Below are 20,194 nucleotides of genomic sequence, written 5' to 3'. Positions count from 1 at the left end.
TCAATATTATATTTTTTAAGTGTAAGTCAAAAAAAGATATGAATATGAAGTAGATTTCACAACGAAAACACCATTATCTCCATTATATCAGCTTATTAAATCAGCTTTGGCCTAAAAAGAGTACTAAGGGAGTTCTGATGAATATCAACACCAATTCATCCCTGATACAGAATGGCCCACATTATAACGATTCAAGGGCCAGTGAAGGTCTTAGTAAACATAAGCTGTTTACATTCAGCATCATATTTCCTAATATAGACCTTGTTGGAAGAAAGCCACAGAAAGTAATCCAAACACTGAGTGAGAGCCAGTAAACAGGACAACATGCGTCAGTATTAAAGCTTAAACATGCTCTACTTATAATGGAGGCTGTGAAATTGTATGTTGCCTGCATGATATTATAATTTGAATAAAGGAAAGCATACTCAATGGGATATAATGTTGAATTTCTGCAGACTATTCATGGTTTGATTCTTGAATTTCTCAGGAAACATGCTCTGAGTTTTTGTGGAAAAGGCATCAGTTCTTGTTCAGTCACAGTTCAGTTAAGGCTCGTGAAACAACCTCGGTCAGGGTGAGGTTATGGCCAAAAAAAACAAAACAACCTTTAACAGGAAAAATCACTCACAGCGGAGAGGCTCTCGACAAACGCTGAATGTTGACCACGCTGCAGATTTAAAGATTTAAAGGCAAATGCAAAGGCGCATGTTTTCCACGTGCTGACAAATACAGACGTTCCTGTTTGACCTATTTTCAACTGAACCCACTGTTGCAGGGACATCTCTATTACTTTGTGCTGGTTAGAGTAAGAATCTCAAAGGGTGTATTGTCTACATTTGTTTAAATATGTGTGAAAGTAGTTTTCACAGTTTTGCTTAGGTTATAATGAGAAGCAACTCGACTCATTTCCTGCAGCAGTGGTGAAATGACACTGAAAAAACTGCAGAAGTAACACCAGCAGAGCGGTAATGGAAAACCCCTCGTTGGTTTGTGTGGTTAAAAAATTCACATTTTCACCGTATGGTGCACTATTCTTCCAAATACACCAAATGTTATGATTAGAAATGGCAAACTAGAATACAACTTTTGTATTAGTGTCAAAGATTTGAGCATGTTCACCTTTGCTTGGCTGCACATTGGTTGTTAGTGTGTATGAAATATATTATATTTTCCATTTTGTTATGCTTTTTGTCACCTATACTCTATGTAAAAACACGAGTTCAACTCTGAGCGAAGGGCATCTGTTAATGAACTAAGTATATATGTATTCAAAAAAAGAGAACCTGCAACCTGAATTACAATTTGTACGCTGACTGACTGCTTGTTTGTGCTAGATTTGCTGAAGCAGCTCGGAGTGAATGCAGAAAGGCAACAACTTCCGCCAAAAGACACGGGCCTGTGTGTCGAAATTTAAAATTCACAACACAACTTCTCCCTCTCTCTCTATCTCAAACACACAGCCTAATATTAGCTGAGCATTCACAATGGCACCATTGACAGGCAGAGAGGGCAGTAGAGAGGGAGAGAGAAAGATGAGGGTGTGGATCCTTTGAAGATACACACACACACACACACACAAACATGTGTTTCAGTTTACAAATGGCCATAAAAAGGCTTCTTCATCCTGCCACTGAACCTCCCGTGCTCTTAGAACTCATTAGAGTTACCCCCCACACACACACACACACACACACACACACACACACACACACACACACACACACACACACACACACACACACACACACACACACACACACACACACACACACACACACACACACACACACACACACACACACACACACACACACACACACACACACACACACACACACACACACACACACACACACACACACACACACACACTTTTGGCATTGACACTGGCAAAAAAGCTCACACCATGTCAAAAGCCAAATGTCTGAACATAAGTTGTATAATAATGGCATTATGTTTTTTATGTAAACACAGAACACCTATTGTACGTCTGTGCGTCCTGGGAGAGGAATCCCTCCATCCCCCATTGGGAGTTTGTTGCGAGGGTCTAAGGACAGAGTAGAGGGTGTCGTACGCTGTATACAAACTATAAAGCCCACTAAGACAAGCGTGTAATATCTGATATTCGGCTGTATCAATACAATCGATTGATTGATTGAATGAGATACTTGAGACTGTGACCTTCAAGTTGGAAAAACATCACAGGTAATTTATTAATTAAGATGTGGTCTAACTATTCAATTCTTTCAAGTAGCTCACTAACAGATTCTCTTTAGAAGTACTAAGACAAAAAACTGAGGTTAAAAGGCAGGAACACGTTGTGGTTTTCACAGAGGGGGTAAGGTGGGAGTGGGTGTGTGTGAGCTGAAACCTCCCATTACTTTTAACTGAAATCCGCCCAAACTGGAAAGAGGGGTATCCTTTTCCTGTCGTGTGTTAAATACTGTAGGTTTTAGTGCATGTAAACGGTCTGCAAAGGCTTACATCCCTTTTTTCCTTCCAGAGGGAGTTTCTCCCCTGGCTGAAACGCCTCCATTGGACTCCTTTGTTAACTTGCGTAACATTGTGACATCACTATGTAACACACACGCTTCTATTGGTGTGGCTTCAACACATTGTACGTGGTAGGCTAATGGGCGGGACATCTCTAAGCAGTTGACCAATCAATCAAGAAGACACACAAACACATCACTCTGATCTGAGAGGTTGCAGGTATACGCTTCGTAATAGGCATCTCTAAGCGGTTGACCAATAACAACAGAGTCGGCCAGCTAAACAATCAGAGCAGACTGGGCTCTGGTTTCAGACAGAGGGTGAAAAGAGGTGCTGCAGCACAGGCAGTATGAGAACAATAAAGAGCTTTTTGAACATTAAAGTATGGAGACATGTAGAGACACTACATACTGATATACACCTGAACATCAGCAGGAGAGGAATCTTTAAAGTAGAGACACTACATACTGATATACACCTGACATCAGCAGGAGAGGACTCTTTAAAGTAGAGACACTACATACTGATATTCACCTGAACATCAGCAGGAGAGGACTCTTTAAAGTAGAGACACTACATACTGATATACACCTGAACATCAGCAGGAGAGGACTCTTTAAAGTAGAGACACTACATACTGATATACACCTGAACATCAGCAGGAGAGGACTCTTTAAAGTAGAGACACTACATACTGATATTCACCTGAACATCAGCAGGAGAGGACTCTTTAAAGTAGAGACACTACATACTGATATACACCTGAACATCAGCAGGAGAGGACTCTTTAAAGTAGAGACACTACATACTGATATACACCTGAACATCAGCAGGAGAGGACTCTTTAAAGTAGAGACACTACATACTGATATACACCTGAACATCAGCAGGAGAGGAATCTTTAAAGTAGAGACACTACATACTGATATACACCTGAACATCAGCAGGAGAGGACTCTTTAAAGTAGAGACACTACATACTGATATACACCTGAACATCAGCAGGAGAGGACTCTTTAAAGTAGAGACACTACATACTGATATACACCTGAACATCAGCAGGAGAGGACTCTTTAAAGTAGAGACAATACATACTGATATACACCTGAACATCAGCAGGAGAGGACTCTTTAAAGTAGAGATACTACATACTGATATACACCTGAACATCAGCAGGAGAGGACTCTTTAAAGTAGAGATACTACATACTGATATACACCTGAACATCAGCAGGAGAGGACTCTTTAAAGTAGAGACACTACAAACTGATATACACCTGAACATCAGCAGGAGAGGACTCTTTAAAGTAGAGACACTACATACTGATATACACCTGAACATCAGCAGGAGAGGACTCTTTAAAGTAGAGACAATACATACTGATATACACCTGAACATCAGCAGGAGAGGACTCTTTAAAGTAGAGACACTACATACTGATATACACCTGAACATCAGCAGGAGAGGACTCTTTAAAGTAGAGACAATACATACTGATATACACCTGAACATCAGCAGGAGAGGACTCTTTAAAGTTGAGATACTACATACTGATATACACCTGAACATCAGCAGGAGAGGACTCTTTAAAGTAGAGATACTACATACTGATATACACCTGAACATCAGCAGGAGAGGACTCTTTAAAGTACAGACACTACATACTGATATACACCTGAACATCAGCAGGAGAGGACTCTTTAAAGTAGAGACAATACATACTGATATACACCTGAACATCAGCAGGAGAGGACTCTTTAAAGTTGAGATACTACATACTGATATACACCTGAACATCAGCAGGAGAGGACTCTTTAAAGTAGAGATACTACATACTGATATACACCTGAACATCAGCAGGAGAGGACTCTTTAAAGTAGAGACACTACAAACTGATATACACCTGAACATCAGCAGGAGAGGACTCTTTAAAGTAGAGACACTACATACTGATATACACCTGAACATCAGCAGGAGAGGACTCTTTAAAGTAGAGACAATACATACTGATATACACCTGAACATCAGCAGGAGAGGACTCTTTAAAGTAGAGACACTACAAACTGATATACACCTGAACATCAGCAGGAGAGGACTCTTTAAAGTAGAGACACTACATACTGATATACACCTGAACATCAGCAGGAGAGGACTCTTTAAAGTAGAGACACTACATACTGATATACACCTGAACATCAGCAGGAGAGGACTCTTTAAAGTAGAGACAATACATACTGATATACACCTGAACATCAGCAGGAGAGGACTCTTTAAAGTAGAGACACTACATACTGATATACACCTGAACAAGATATAAATAAGAAAACTCAATAGTAAACAGTAAGGTTACAAAAAACAACAAGCAAACACCTTTACGTAAGTCAATAATGAACCACATTTAAATAGAATACACCTACTAGTATGTCTGTCTCCTCTATATATCATCAAGAGAAATGCATAGGGCTGCTTGTCGTTTAAAAGTAAAACCACCTGGGTTAATTGTGAACATGAGCTTAGAGAAAAAGGTAATGTTAGACGTTGTTAAGGCAGGGTGGTAATAAATGTGTCGGCTGTGCAGAAACAGTGCTGAGTGGCTAAGCTAACATCCTGTGGTGCGTTCACATGCACTTGCTCACACACACATGCACAGCAGCTGTATCTGGCAGCATATTATGTGGTTCAAATGCTGATGTTTTAGAGGTTAATTTTACCGCTTGAACTGTCTCCAAATAAAGAAATACATTTTGTGACACAAAACGTTCACAGACGAGCGTCGTCTGTCCGAAAGGCCGTGTATTTGTGTTCGAGATATTTCTTTTTAACAAGGAATCTGTCTGTGTGTGTTTTTTCAGTGTAGCCAGATGTGACTGAAGTATGTTTAAATATGGACATTAGAGAGAGAGAGAGAGAAGAGTTCCTGCACACATTTTTTAAACAGATGCTACTGAAAGTTATCAAACTCCTCTACCCCGGGTAGAACCATCTTCTTGTTGTTTTTTTAGTTATCCATAATGATATAAACTGTCTTCATATCATTCCTTTGCATTGTGTCACACTGCAGAAAGATGATTATTGGCTAAGCCTTATTTTGTGTGATTTTCCAGGTGATCCTCACGAAAGAAAGCGTTTTACCATTTTTTCACCATGAAATCAGTCAGTGTAGAAAATAACTCCACTACTTACTCAATCTGTGTCCATAGAAGAATCAGCAGCACGTTCAGAAGGCAGTAGAAGAAGCAGCGGAAATCATTCCTCATAAAAATGCAAAATGTGAAGAGCAGCCACATGCGGCTGAAAACAGAAAATTGCGGAAGATTAGCAGCGTCTACAAATCTTTAAAAAAAACAGATAACATCGTGCACAGACTTCAACTTCTCAATTCCTCTTCCTCTAAACGCACATCTTACATACAGGGAAGTGGGAAGTCCAACTTTAACACACACCGTATATATACGACACACACACACCACTTCCTCTTTCTTACTTCCCCACCTGAGAGAGAGGGGGGGTTCCCACTGCAGATAGGGATCAATAATAAGTCAATAAGGTTTTATAAACTGGTGAAATATAATAATTGGGGCTGCACAATGATTATTTTTTCGAATAGGGTAATATTAAAATGTCTAAAGATTTGTTAAAAGCGTTAAAATATAATTTTGCATGAATTATTGTGGAGCTGCAGAGATATCATGTCTTGCAAACCGTATTCTAGAGACTTAACACCAATTTGTTTGGTATTGACTATGTTACGAATAATGTTTAAAAAAGGATACTTCCTCTTAAATTGTGAATCATATCGCAAATGCAATATCAGTCATAATAATTGCATTTCAAAATCTAATTTAGAGGATCCAATGTGGCTGCACAATCCTAATATTATAGGATTATTTATAAAATGCAATCTTTTATATCAGTTGTGTTTCTATACGGCATGTTTTAAATGACACAAATTGGTCTAATTAGTGACAAATGCATAACATAAAACATGACAACTGTCTGCAAATGCCATGAGTATGCAATAGCAGGCTTTTTAAAACGTAAACACAGTAATGCTCCAGTATAACCATGCAAAACTACACAGCCAAAGCTTTCATTCAAAAATGCTTTGAAATCCAAATCTAAAGTCTTCACGATTTCTTTTACATTTGAAGAATAACTAGATGTATGTATCAAGAGAACAAGAAATGTCAAAATGTCAGTGAAGTCTGAGATGATGATTGATTACACACTGTACTTCCTCTGTGTACTCTGGGGAGAGTAACAAAGGAGAGTCTGTAATGTCAAAAGGTTGAAACTGACGTTAGTTCACTTCATTGTTTTGCAATATGACAAACAGTGCTCAGTTTGATTATCATTTTGACCGTTTGCAAATTAATGCACGCACATTACACCCCCAAAGGAAAAGCAATACATGACTAGAAACTGGTAGGAAACAACTGATGGTCATATTAACGCTAAAAGGAGAGACAAATAAGGAATGATGAGGGGAAAGGAGGGAACATTTCTCCTTTACTTGGCATTCCTTCACCTCAGAAAGTGGATTTTCTAGCATACACCCTGAAATGTATCAGACACAAGAAGGCCTCTACACACCACATAAAGACAAAATAAACAGTACGAAAATGAGGAACAGCTTCTATTTAACTGAAAGCAAATTGATCCCAGGCCCTGGAGCTGCTGCTGGTCGAAAGAGAGGGTTAGCATAGCTCCGCAGCAGCCACTTCCTGTGCTCTCAGAGTCACACTTCCTGCCTCGTTTCAGAGTCGGCGGCGGCCTGCCAACCCTCCATCGGCTGCACTTCAATACTCTCTCTTGTTTCCTCTTTTCCAGCCAACTGCAGCAGCACGAGAGCTGCGTCTTAAAGAGACACTTCAGCTTTCCCCCTGCTGTACTTAGCTGGTTTTCTTCACCACGCTCCAGTTTTCAGAGAGGGGGAAAACGTGTCTGAGCTGTTACTTCATTTAACCTTCAAGAAAAAAAAAGCCAGCGTTCCCAACACGGTGAACCTGAATAAATGCTTACAATGTGGATTCAGCACCTAACTTCTTTTAGATTAGATTCCTTTATTGTCACTACACAGAGTACAGCCAAATTCCAAGCGTTCCCGATGGTGCAATCACACATACAGTAGCAGGCCGTATAAGTATCATTTTGACAATACAAGCCAAAAACTTTTAATATATAATATATGAAGTGACTATAAATTGGACCTATAGGCGCTTTCACACCGGAGTACTTTTCAAAGTATAGTTCTGATAGTTCTTGAAATTTTTCGTTCACACCAAAAAGATCCGGAACTAGAAATTAGTTCATGAGAACCTTTCCACCCCCTTTTCAGTCCCTGCTAGAGAGCAGGTACTTTCATGGAAGAAAAAGGTTCCCATTTCCGATTGGCTGGGCGGATTGCAAACCACGCCCCGTAAAACTCAGAAAAGTTTTGTGAAGCCGCCATTGTATTTGCTGGCATTAGCATTATTAACATTAGCATTAGCACAGCGCACCAACGGAGAGAGACTAACTTATGGCAACACAAAAAAAAACATGGGAGCGGTGGAGATGAGGAGGTGCCGGCGTTCTGGCGATTTACTCGGAAGTCCCCAACTCCGGGGGCTTCCGGCCGGGGACTTCTGGTGGCAGTACGCGCCGTGAAGTTGTTTGCAGACTGCCAGTAAACCCAAAGCAAAAGAAGAAGAAGTGACGTCAGCGGCTTCATTTACCTAATCCTCCCTCAGGGACTTATTCCGGTGTGAACGCGATCTACTCTTTAGTTCATCTAAAGAGTTCTGATGAACTAAGTACCGGGAACTAAGCATGGCAAAGTACTTGGTGTGAAAGCGCCTTATAATACCTTGAGCAGTACGCTTACAAAACAATACAACATTACCATACAAATACAAGAACAATACGGTCAAGGCAGTACAAAATGTAAACAAGTCAGTAAGTAAGTTATTGCACATGTATTTTATCGGTGCAGTTGATAATTACAAAACTAGAATAAATATGTGTTCTATAAAAACTTTGCTTTGACAAAAAAAAAAAATGCAACAGGAAGTTAAAGTGACTGCACATCATTGCAGGTACTGGAACTGATACTGGTTGAATGACTGAGAAGGAAACACACATTCAAAAACCAAGCAAACCTCAACATCCCCCTGAAAATAGTTTTTTTCTCAGAAATCTGGATTATTTCCCAAATACACTACCATATTTTTGAAATAGAGAACTAGACAGCCCAAATGGCATAACAGTGGATATTTTTCATGTTAAATATTGTAATAGCTTCTCTGGTAAATACCTAAAGTTGGGCAAATTAACAGAAACTCTTTTCGTTTCAATGCAATGCGATGGGTAGCAGTTAAAGGTCCCATGTCATGCTTTTCTGGTTATTACCCGTCCCCTTGTTTGTTATGTAGCTTTTTCTGCATGTAAACGGTCTGCAGAGTCAAAAACCCTCAAAGTTCACCCTGTAGCGAGTAAATCTCTCACACAGAAAAGGCCTGTCTATGCTGCCCCAGAACGCCTTGTTGGAGATTTCTCTTTTTCCATTAGTTTCTTCCTGAGTACAGTGACGTGCCCATACCCAAATGGTCCAAATGAACCAATCCGTGGAGCTCCACACACACACACACACACACACACACACACACACACACACACACACACACACACACACACACACACACACACACACACACACACACACACACACACACACAATGAGAAACCAATGTAGAGTTTGTAAAATTGCAGAATATAGAAATCTATTCGAGTAGACCTCAACCATGGAATTATGATCAGCAGAAATGGCCATGACATGGGACCTTTAAATGAGACTCGTAATGTGCAGTTTCTGTTGATTGGAATCAATCCATTTTGTTATGATTGATTATTAGAAGCAGAAATGTCCAGGAATTGGAGGGAACACAGGGATTGTAGCCTTTGCAGACCGTTTACATGCACTAAAACCTATACAAAACACTACAGGAAAGGGAAATAATTATAGTGCCTCTTTAACTGACAGGTGAATTTCTTTAAATGTATTTATTTATTTAAAATGTTAAGCTTATTTTTTGGTAGTTTGTAAGTATGATGTGACAGTTTGCATTTTCAGGCCAACAGAAGGAGGTCTATAGCTCCTCAGCATGTTGAAGCATCCGTTTCAAACACTGACTCATTGTGTACTGTGTATCTGCAAGGGCAGAAATATCAGATATCATTGAATCTGAGACCTATTAATTCTCCAGCCGTATCAGAACTACAGCCTGGTGGTGCAAGAGAGGCAGGCCTGGGTTTCAACATTTCCTCTATGCTACCAAATGACATCAGTGACTGACTCAAAATACTCTATAAAGACAAGTCATAAGGGAGGAGATCATTACGCCCTCCATCCTGTCCATCAGTGTCACAGTCACATGAACGGTAGAGCCGCTCGCCTGCAGGCTACTCACTCACTTCAGCTGCTTTGTGATCACACATCACGCATCACACATCACGCATCACACCATGCATGACTCATATAGTGAAGGCTGAGCTGAGAGGACACACAATGCCCTTCAAATACTCTAACACTCTGAGACATTCACAAACGTTTAAATGCCAAGACACCACTGATATCAGGGCGGCAATGAGCAAAACTAAAATCCCACCTGTTTCGCTTGTACCTTGGACACAAGATAAAATAAAATAAATTGCACTCAAAAGGTTTTAGCCCATTTGAAAGTATTGCCTCAGCACTTACAATGCTTTTGCTGATATGAAGTAAATACATCAGCACTTTTCTTGTTGTTCTGTTTGTATCTTTACGGTTTAAGGCACTAAGTTGCTCGGATAAAAGCATCAGCTAAATGAAAGGAAATGACAGTGATACAACTAGTGTTCAATACGAATGATACTTTACATTACTTCATTTCCTCATGTATTAGCTGTAGTGCATTATGATCTCTCTAACAAACATAATTTGTGTTTAAATGATGGCTGCGTTGATGCGCCTACAACACATGAAGCAGAGGGTCATGAGTATATCTATGTGCTGTATGGAAAGAGAGATGAGAGGATCACATGCTCTACACAGGAAACAGAGTGCACACAGCACAGCGTTGCTTTATGCACACACACACACACACACACACACACACACACACACACACACACACACACACACACACACACACACACACACACACACACACACACACACACACACACACACACACACACACACACACACACACACACACACACACACACACACACACACACACACACACACACACACACACACACACACACACACACACACACACACACACACACACACACATTCTCTCTCTCTGACTGCGCATAAAACACACTAAAGTGGTGAAATTCTTCTCACATGGCATCTGTTCTTAATGCATATGAGATGTATTTCAGTTCACGTGTGGGAGACGTGGCTGAGAGTCACCCAGCCCCTCACTTCCTAACCAACGCTGGGTTCGTCCCAGTGAGCTTTTCAGGAATGCCAAGAACTCGGAGCTACAATGAACTAAAACTAGTTCTGTGACGAAGCTCATGAATGAGACACACACAACCAGAGGCAACGTGATGTCGTAAACAAGCCTCCTCTGCTGTGCAGCGACCAAAACCTCAACCTTTTTTTTCTTTTTCTAAAAGGAAAGCCTAAGAAAGAGCAGATGAGATCCAATAATCACTGAACAGCATCAGCACAGAGTTCTGCTGGGTGACAGCCAGCACAGGAACTAGCTTAGCCCCAAAAATGAAGAAACAGAGGCCGACCACAAGTCTAAACATAGGCTCCTTGTTATTGCATCTAATTCCTTTTAAAAGAGGTCGATAAGGTCCGCTCACAGTGGATCTCAAACAACCTTAAGTTAATGAACATATAGCTTAAAGAGGGACCTTTTTGTGGACCGAGATTAGGATGTTGGGGTCAATGCAACCACCATTGCTTTCACAAAACACCACAAAACCATCCCATGTATCGCTTGAAGGTTCTCTTAAAATAGGTTTCAAAATCGTTACCAAGTCGGGCACAAGATGAAGTGAAATGACTTGCCAACTACTTGTGGAAAAAGTGAAGTCATACTGAATTTAAAAAGTAGGCGATGGCCGTATCTTCCTCTGGTTCCTGTGTTACTGTTGTGCAATGCCACTGCTCATGTGTACTTACTTAATTGTATTAGCATGGGCTTTCTTCAAACTCTAATACGTTAGCTATATATACACAACGGGACAAATCAAGGATTTCTAAATGTTTTTCTATATATTTTTGTATCTTTAGTGATCTTAAGAAAAACACTCCGCCCCAAACTGCTTCCGATAAGCCGTCCAGATCAAGCAATCCAAACTCATTTTAAATGGTTATTGGCTGAATACGAATCGGTGAAACCTTCTGAGGACTTTTTGGCAGTAGCTCCCAACTTCTCTGTTCATTTTTAAATGGATACATCATTTTAAATCGAAGAACCAAATGTCTAGATGTGAAACTAATCCAGAAATTGGCCAACAACAGAGACTCACTTTACTTGAACTCACACAAATGTCAACAGGGTCACACCTGTAAGTCAACATTCCCATAAGTCCTTGTGATTGTACTGTGGCTTCAGAAGTCTACCTACAGTATTGAGATATTTAGTTGACATGCTCTGTTGTTAAGAGGTGCAAATAGTTGTAAATTGTCCTACTGACTGTTCTTCATGTAGACAGGCACAAGAAGACTCTACCTGTATATTCCTAAATCCAAACATAAATGCTGATCTAAACAAAGATGTCTGCTAGGAAATATCATGAAATAAAGTGTGTGTTAAGTTTTGTCTCATCATAGGCATGCATGTTTGGGAAATAGTGTGACTTGTAGACAACTATATTTAAATGTCAAATGTATTAATGCAATTAATGTTTATCATGTAAAGTGTATTGCAGTGTATGTCAGGTGTTGATCCCAGGAAGACATCTGCTAATGAGGATTCCTTATATAAACAAACACAAATGACTGTATATAAAATGTCTTACAGTACAGGATACCGCTATCAGAAAGGATATTCTTATTTACCTTATGATTATTATTTTAGCCCTGGACTAGATGTTGTATGTAGCATCTTTAACATCCCTCACCTACATAACTATACGTCTGCAAAAGGAGAACTCATCTAAAAAAGAACAGTTGCATAATATCAAGAAAAGTCAAACTGGTATGTTCTCACTTGAACAGTCCATTGGTGGCTAGAACGAGCCAACTACAGTATCAGATATAAGAAGGTGAGCAGACAGGCCTCTGAAGAAGAACATATTTGTATATCTGTGTCACCCAATAGGAATAGTGTCACATCAGTGTGTGTTAACGCTGAATTCCTCTATGCAAAGCAGTTTGTATAACTAAATGTTTACAGAAGTAGCTCAGCCTTAAGAGTGTGTGAGTGTGTGTCTATGTTGTCCTTGTATAAGACTGCCTGCAGCCAAATGGCATTCTGTCAAACAGGTTGCGACAAAACACACACACACACATATATATAAACAAATTCCTTTTCCTTAGATGGCTGGATATGCCACTTAATGATGTGAATGATATCTCAATCTGACGCATGTGTCTGTGTGTGTGTGTGTGTGTGTGTGTGTGTGTGTGTGTGTGTGTGTGTGTGTGTGTGTGTGTGTGTGTGTGTGTGTGTGTGTGTGTGTGTGTGTGTGTGTGCGCCAACCAGTTGTTCCTACTGCCTACAAAGCTCTTTGAAAAGCAAACTCAACATGTGAAAGCTCTGCAGTCTGTTCCCTCAGCTCCTTCTCTCTGCAGCTCTCAACTTGGCAACAGCACAACTCACAACACATGCCTTATGTTCATCTTGCCTACTTCCTCACAGCATACTAGTTTGTGAAAACAGAGGAAAAACTGCTAATACAAGAGCATCATTTGTAAGAGGAAGAAAGCACAGCCCTTGGCCTGTTGCCCAAACCCTGCGAGATCCCTGTTCTGTGTGACAGAGGTTTAATAACCCGACTAAATGCTTCTTTAGACGGCGAGGTAAACATCTCCTCTCAATTGATTCGCCATCCCTGCTGGAATCAGTCCCAGCTGCTGCTTTCTGGAGGATGATGACAACTTATTTTTCTGCCTGTGAACCAATCTCGGGTCTCACGGTTTCCGCTTCACTTCGAGATATTTTCCACACTCGCACGCAAGCAGAAAAGTCACACGGAAGTACAGATAAAGAGTTCTTAACGTACCTGTGTCAGTATGAAACGCTGTGCACGGGTTTTCCTCTTCAATATGCTGATGTTGGCTGTGGAGGAGCTGTGTGCAGCACGAAGTCTGCAGAAGACTGGCAGGCAGGCAGCAGACAGCTAAACCGACCCAGAGCCATGCATAATCAGGGTTCAGTCCAGCCTCTGCTAAGCGCCGGGCGAGGAAGTCGGGTTACTACAGTACAGTGTGTTGAAATGTTACTTAGGTTTCTAAACAGTGTCCTCTTACAAAACGGATTGTTATTCAAACCAAATTAGACAATACATTTGCTATAGTCAACCGTCACTAACATGTATCTTCTTTTTACATGACTATATGTGCATTTAATTAATATGAACAACTTTTTTCCTGTTGTATGAACAATTAAATAGAGAATAAATTAATGTATTATAATTATTATAATTATATTGACTATAATTATAGTTGTTATAGTTGGATATTGTTTTTTAAAATATATTTACAACACTATGTATGATTTTTCTACTCTAAAATGTACAAAAGATAAGAGGAGGTGGTTAAGGTTTTGCTTGATAGATAACAGTGGCTAACAATTAGTTAAGAAGTAGCTAGTCTGCTTGCTTTGGTTTATATACGTTATTGTAATACGCAACCTGATGTTTCATGTATGACATTAGTTTGTTTTTAATTTATATTATAAACATACCTGAGATTAAGTCATGTCTTGTATCAAGAAACTCTTTCTTTTGCATTTTTAATGTTGTCTACTTTCTTGTTTTATATTACACGGCAGATACATTTACTACAAAAAGAAGAGCTTATCTTAAATGACTCAGCATGTGTTAATGTAACTTAGTACACGTATAGTGTATTTTAAGTGTGTTTGTCAGGAGGTTAAACTGCAGTGGCTGCTTCCTGTTCCCTCTCTCCTCCTCCTTGTTTTGGTAGACTGAACCCTGACTCCAAACGGCTCTGGGTTGGGTTTATTGCAGCTGTGCGGCTGCCTCTCTTATCCGGGCTTTAGCAGTGATGCAATGTTTCCAGATGTGGAACAAGAAAGACTACTTTATTAGTCTGGGCTAAAGAACAACATCCGTTATCCGCAAGACATATAAAAATACAATAAGTAGGCTAAATAATAACCTCATAATAGTTATGTAAAAGCTTAAAGGCCAATCGTTTTTAAATGCTTTTCTACTGTATGGTTTTCTGGTGTCATCAATAGTCCTAAAATATCACTTTTATTACTTTTATTATGGTCATGCTAGTATCTCTGAGAGTGTGCATTAAGTGAAACCATATAGCACACTTGGGGTCAGAATTTGGATTATATAAGCCTCTTTGCCAACTACGTGCATTTCCAGATTACACAATGAGCTTCGTGTTAAATATTTAATTATACTTTTTTTTTTGTGTGATCAGCACACACTTGGGTCCAAAAGTGTGGTAATATTTATTTCTGTTCCTTTTGTTTAATGTACTAGGCTTCTATGAGGCAACCAATGATGAAAACTGAATTTTTGGGAGAATAATGATTCTAACACAGTCCTTATTTCTGTAAACCTTACATCACTTTGACATCCAGTTAGAGATTTGTGGCAGTGTTGCTTTCCCTCTTTCTGTGTGAAATATAAGTGTCTTATCTGGTTAATAAATACCTAAAGGAAAGCCTAGCTGCATAAGTTTACGAGGCAGAGTGGGTGGAAAAGCATGTTGGACCACTCTGCTGGGGTCAGATTTCCTCCTCAGATCTGATGGACATCTCATCATCGATCTCCTCCTCCTCTGAGATTGCAGACAGGATGAAGGCGCCTCCTGCTGGATGAATGCTGATATTTTAATAAGCTGTTTTCCTGTGTGGAAATCTCAGAACAGCCGATCTGGCTTGACACACACACACACACACACACACACACACACACACACACACACACACACACACACACACACAAAGGACACACACAAAGGACACACACACACACACACAAAGACACACACACACACACACACACACACACACACACACACACACACACACACACACACACACAATCAATTTAACCAGCACAATCATAAAGTAGTTCAATCAAGCACTCTTATGGATCCCCGGCTGAATTTAAATGCTATTAATTACACTTGATATAATTTAAATTTGATTTCCCTAGCAACAGCCGTAATTAAGTAAAACACAGTTTTTACTTAATTTCATTGTTCTGGCTTTTAATTGTGACACACATGACTGGTGTAATTTTTCATTTTTTTTTACACTTTGGGCTGCATTATTGCATGAAAGGTACTATACAAATAAAGTTATTATTATAATTGGTATACATCAATATTGTTATTGTCAGGATGTCAGATTTTCAAGTGAATTTTCATACATATTATATTCAATCAGAAGATAAAGTCATGACGTCTACATCTTATTTTGAGCGTGTGTTGTTTGTTTGTAAATCTAAATAAACACATATCGGGAGAAAAAAACACACAGAAGTATCTTCATTATTTCATTTTAATTTCTGATCTGTACAATTATCATAAAATTCCAAAAGCATGGATATTATATACAGGTGAGGATTGAGGCGACAGATCTTGGGTCCAAATACTGTAATAAGACAGATTCATTGCATATGTTAGAATACATATTTAATCATATAAAACACCACAAAATCCACAAATAAAAGTATAAACCGTGTCCAAAATATCCTGCATGATGATAAACAGTGTGCTCTCCCTTCAGGTGTACTGTACACACTCACAAAAAGAGTTTCCTGTTGGCCGATTAATGAATGAACTCTGTAGGATCTGGACTTTGATTTGCTGCCTCAGTGTCCTCAAACCCGATTGGCTGATGAGTCGGTGAAAGCACGAGAGGACAGAGCTGATTGGCTGCTCAGGTGCTCTTGTTGGTGAGGCACTGGTTGACCACCTCCAGCAGAGAGGAGTTCTCCAACGCTGCTGCCACTCTCTCTTTGTCCGCCAGCTGCTTGTTCACTGCAGGACATCAGGAAAAAGACACATCAGACAATAAAGTCATAAAACTGGAAATATTGTCTAATAACTCATTTTTTTATTTATTGTCTGGGATTATATTCACCTTATTATTTGATTGACCTATTAAACTGGATTTATTGAGCCAGGTAGCTAAAGTATGCCCTTGCTGTCCTTTAATATGCACTGGGTTTTGTTTTACTAATACTACCTTAAAGTCATTCATTCTCATTTTGAGCAAAGTACACATTCAGTATGGACAAACCAAGTCAATAAATAAAAAGTAAGTGTTTTCACCCCAAAGCTTTTTCTGTTATTGCGTTTATAGATAAAGTGTATCCCTAATGTTTGCTGATATGATGTGATGCCGTGTTACAACCATCTCTGCTTTTGTTTGGTAACAAATTGAGTGAGAAACTTACTTCTTCTTTCTCTCTGTCTGTACCTGTGTACTCTCATGTTACGAATAACCCAGCTACCCCCAAATTTCTTTGTGGTGTCTATCTACGCCGGGATCCTGAGTCGTGGCTGATCCTGGGTCCTGAGTCCTGGATTTCGAGTCGTGAACCTGTCACTGTGTTCCTGGTCCTGATCTGAGTCTTGATCTGAGTCCTGGACTTCGAGTCGTGGCTGAACCTGTCTCTGTGATCCTGCCTGACTCTCATCATACTACTTCCCTGATGGCTCCCACAGGATTGTTAACATCCTCGTGGATTCATCTTCTTATTATAGACACATGCATTTCCAGACATTTGGTCTACCTATGTTGTAAATGTATTATCTCTCCGATTTACACACGGCATCTATTGCACGTCTGTCCGTCCTGGGAGAGGGATCCCTCCTCTGTTGCTCTCCCTGAGGTTTCTTCCATGTTCCCCTTTAAACTGTGGGTTTTCTCTGGAAGTGTTTCCTTGTACGATGTTAGGGTCTAAGGACAGAGGGTGTCGTGTTGTCATACTGATATTCTGTACAAACTGTGAAGTCCACTGAGGCAAATGTAACATTTGTGATATTGGGCTATATAAATAAACATTGATTGATTGATTGAAACTACATTCCTTAAATGAGGAAAGTGGCTTTATTTAGTAAGAAAAGGCTAAAAAGCCAAGTCATATCCCATCATGCCTGCTGTCTCTGGGTAAAATGTACCTGCTTCCTCTGAGGCGTGCGTCCCGGGTGTAATGCTGACATCAATCTGAGCAGAAACATAAAAACACACAAGGTTTGGAATGGAAAATTAAAACAAAACAATAAAAACCCATATTGTATGACATGTTGTTTATGTAAGCTACGACTGAATCAAAGGAGGGGGAGGTAAATGTGCATCCTACCGACACACACACACACACACACACACACACACACACACACACACACACACACACACACACACACACACACACACACACACACACACACACACACACACACACACACACACACACACACACACACACACACACACACACACACACACACACACACACACACACACACACACACACACACACACACACACACACACACACACACACACACACACACACACACACGTACTTTGAACCTTTCGGGCAGGGAGCGTAGCAGCTTCACTTTGATTGACAGACCGATAAGCGTCGCCATGCTGCAGTGGGGGATTGTGGGAGTGAACTGGACGTCCACACTGCTCTCTGCATCATTAACCTGAGACAAAAACAAGCAGGTAGAAAAGGACTTCAGAAACAACACACTAAACATATTACATGTCCTTTTAATTGTTAAGGAAGTAGGTAGTAGTAGTAGTAGTAGTAGTAGTAGTAGTAGTAGTAGTAGTAGTAGTAGTAGTAGTAGTAGTTAACCCTTTTCGAAGTGAAGAATGACGTATCTGAAATGTGCCTTTTGTCTTCACTAAATGAGATTATCTTGCTGTTCATCCATTCACCCTCTAGTTATCCATTAAAAACCCACCAGAAAACCCATCTAAAGACGCCTACCTTGACTCGGACTTGCTCCAACACGTTGAGTTCCTCCAGAGACAGAGGATGCTCCGGGTCGTTGATGGATCTGATCAGATGTAGCTTTAGTTAAGGAATTCAAAACAACACGATAAAAACACACACTCTGCGTTGGGGTGTTGGACCGTAATAGAGTCATTATGTTATTATTTCACTGTATTATAGAAGACTTTTAATATCACTGTGTCTATGTATTATTAAAGCATTAATGAAATGTCTGAAAAAACTAGATTAGGGTAATGATGGAATTTTCAAATTGTTGATTACTTCTGGTGGTCAAATGATCAGGTTAATATTGTTAAACAAAACTTATGTTCAAAAAAGGTATACAAACATATGGCTTACGATGTAGTACATTATACTAGACATGATATGCAGTGGGGCAAGTACATTACACAAGATATTTTGAGGAACTTTAACATCTATTTCGGTTCCTTTTTCTGCTCCATTATACTTTGATTCTATTACATTTTTACTCTGCTACAGTCATTTGCAATGTTTTACTTTAAAGATTCAAATCAATAATAATAATATAATCAACAAATAAATAATGATATAATACTGTATATTAGTCAGAGTTGAATGATTCCCCGGGGGAAACTCACAAGCTTCCTACTAGCTGTATATATAACCAAAGATATACAATTTAAATATATCATTTAACATAAGCTAGCAGCAGAATTACAGTTATGTCACTTGTTATAATAATAACCAAATAATATAATAGGAACAATTCCGAAATGGGTCATACTGCATGATGACTACTTTATGTACTTAATTGATCTATTATTTTAATTTATATTTAAATAAATGTGTTTGCATCTTAATAATACTTAAATGAAATATAGTAATTCCACCACTTTGACACACTTTGTTAGGCTACTTACAATATTGCACTTTTCCCTGTAGCGATCATCTTAGAAATGATGCAACGGCAAATATAACATTATACACAAATAAGTGTCTCTTTATCGATAAACTCTGATTTGATTATGCAATGTATAGCAATGTGCAATCTGTCAGGTGTGAAACCAGTCTGAACCAGAGCAGAATTTAAACAGGATATCGAAGATCTCTCTATCGTCGATGGGATCATGGACGTCTTCATCCGCGTCTGTGTCCGCCAGAAGCCTCTCTCCGGACCGCTGGAAGATCACCGGGTTAGCGTTCTCCAGAGTGGTTCCTCCAGACATTTTGAGAGGTTATTTTAGTCCGAGGTAAACAATATGTTGAGGAGAAGCAGCGGTGCAGGACAATCACAACAAACTGCAGCAGCACACTTCCGGAAACTACGGAAAGCGATAAGGTCCGAAAGTGCGAGAGAGAAAGTCTTAAAGTGACAGTGCACCGAACACCCTAAAGAATTACTTCGATCCTTAACTTAAAAAGTAGAAATACAATACAAAAAATACCCCATTATCAAGTAAAAGTCCTACATTCTGAAGCCATTTTTAGATACTTTCTATATTTTTGCATATTGCTACAAAAGTGCTTTGCATCAAATTATCTAAGTGTATTATGTA

The 20,194-nt window shown here is 39.5% G+C and overlaps 2 protein-coding genes across 5 annotated transcripts in view; both read right to left on the bottom strand.

Moving 5' to 3' along the window:
- Window positions 1–13,865, bottom strand: part of wipf1b (WAS/WASL interacting protein family, member 1b) — a 31,324-nt gene extending 17,459 nt beyond the window's left edge. The window contains exons 1-2 of one of the 3 annotated variants that reach the window (XM_079687523.1): window positions 13,710–13,865; window positions 5,676–5,783 (exon numbers count right to left, since the gene is read on the bottom strand). The gene's annotated coding sequence lies outside the window, so the exon portion shown is untranslated. Of the gene's footprint in view, window positions 1–5,675; window positions 5,922–13,709 lie in introns of those variants that run through there. The other 2 variants (XM_079687525.1, XM_079687524.1) reach the window with 2 other exon arrangements.
- A 2,315-nt stretch (window positions 13,866–16,180) lies between these two features.
- ciao2b (cytosolic iron-sulfur assembly component 2B) lies at window positions 16,181–19,973 on the bottom strand. 2 transcript variants are annotated; one of them, XR_013809826.1, is made up of 6 exons: window positions 19,738–19,973; window positions 18,651–18,730; window positions 18,235–18,360; window positions 17,827–17,872; window positions 16,446–16,680; window positions 16,181–16,291 (listed from the first exon to the last, which is right to left on the bottom strand). XR_013809826.1 is itself a non-coding variant. In XM_079690755.1 (5 exons), exons 1-5 carry the CDS (start codon window positions 19,862–19,864, stop codon window positions 16,580–16,582), a joined length of 480 nt encoding a protein of 159 aa, XP_079546881.1. In that variant the 5' UTR covers window positions 19,865–19,973; the 3' UTR covers window positions 16,181–16,579. The 2 variants fall into 2 exon arrangements, 1 of the variants encoding a protein (XP_079546881.1); XM_079690755.1 differs by having other exon boundaries at window positions 16,181–16,680.
- Window positions 19,974–20,194: the final 221 nt, after the last annotated feature.

This window comes from Notothenia rossii, assembly GCF_949606895.1.
Source record: "Notothenia rossii genome assembly, chromosome: 6".
NCBI lineage: Eukaryota > Metazoa > Chordata > Actinopteri > Perciformes > Nototheniidae > Notothenia > Notothenia rossii.
This window is presented reverse-complemented; position numbering and strand designations above follow the sequence as displayed.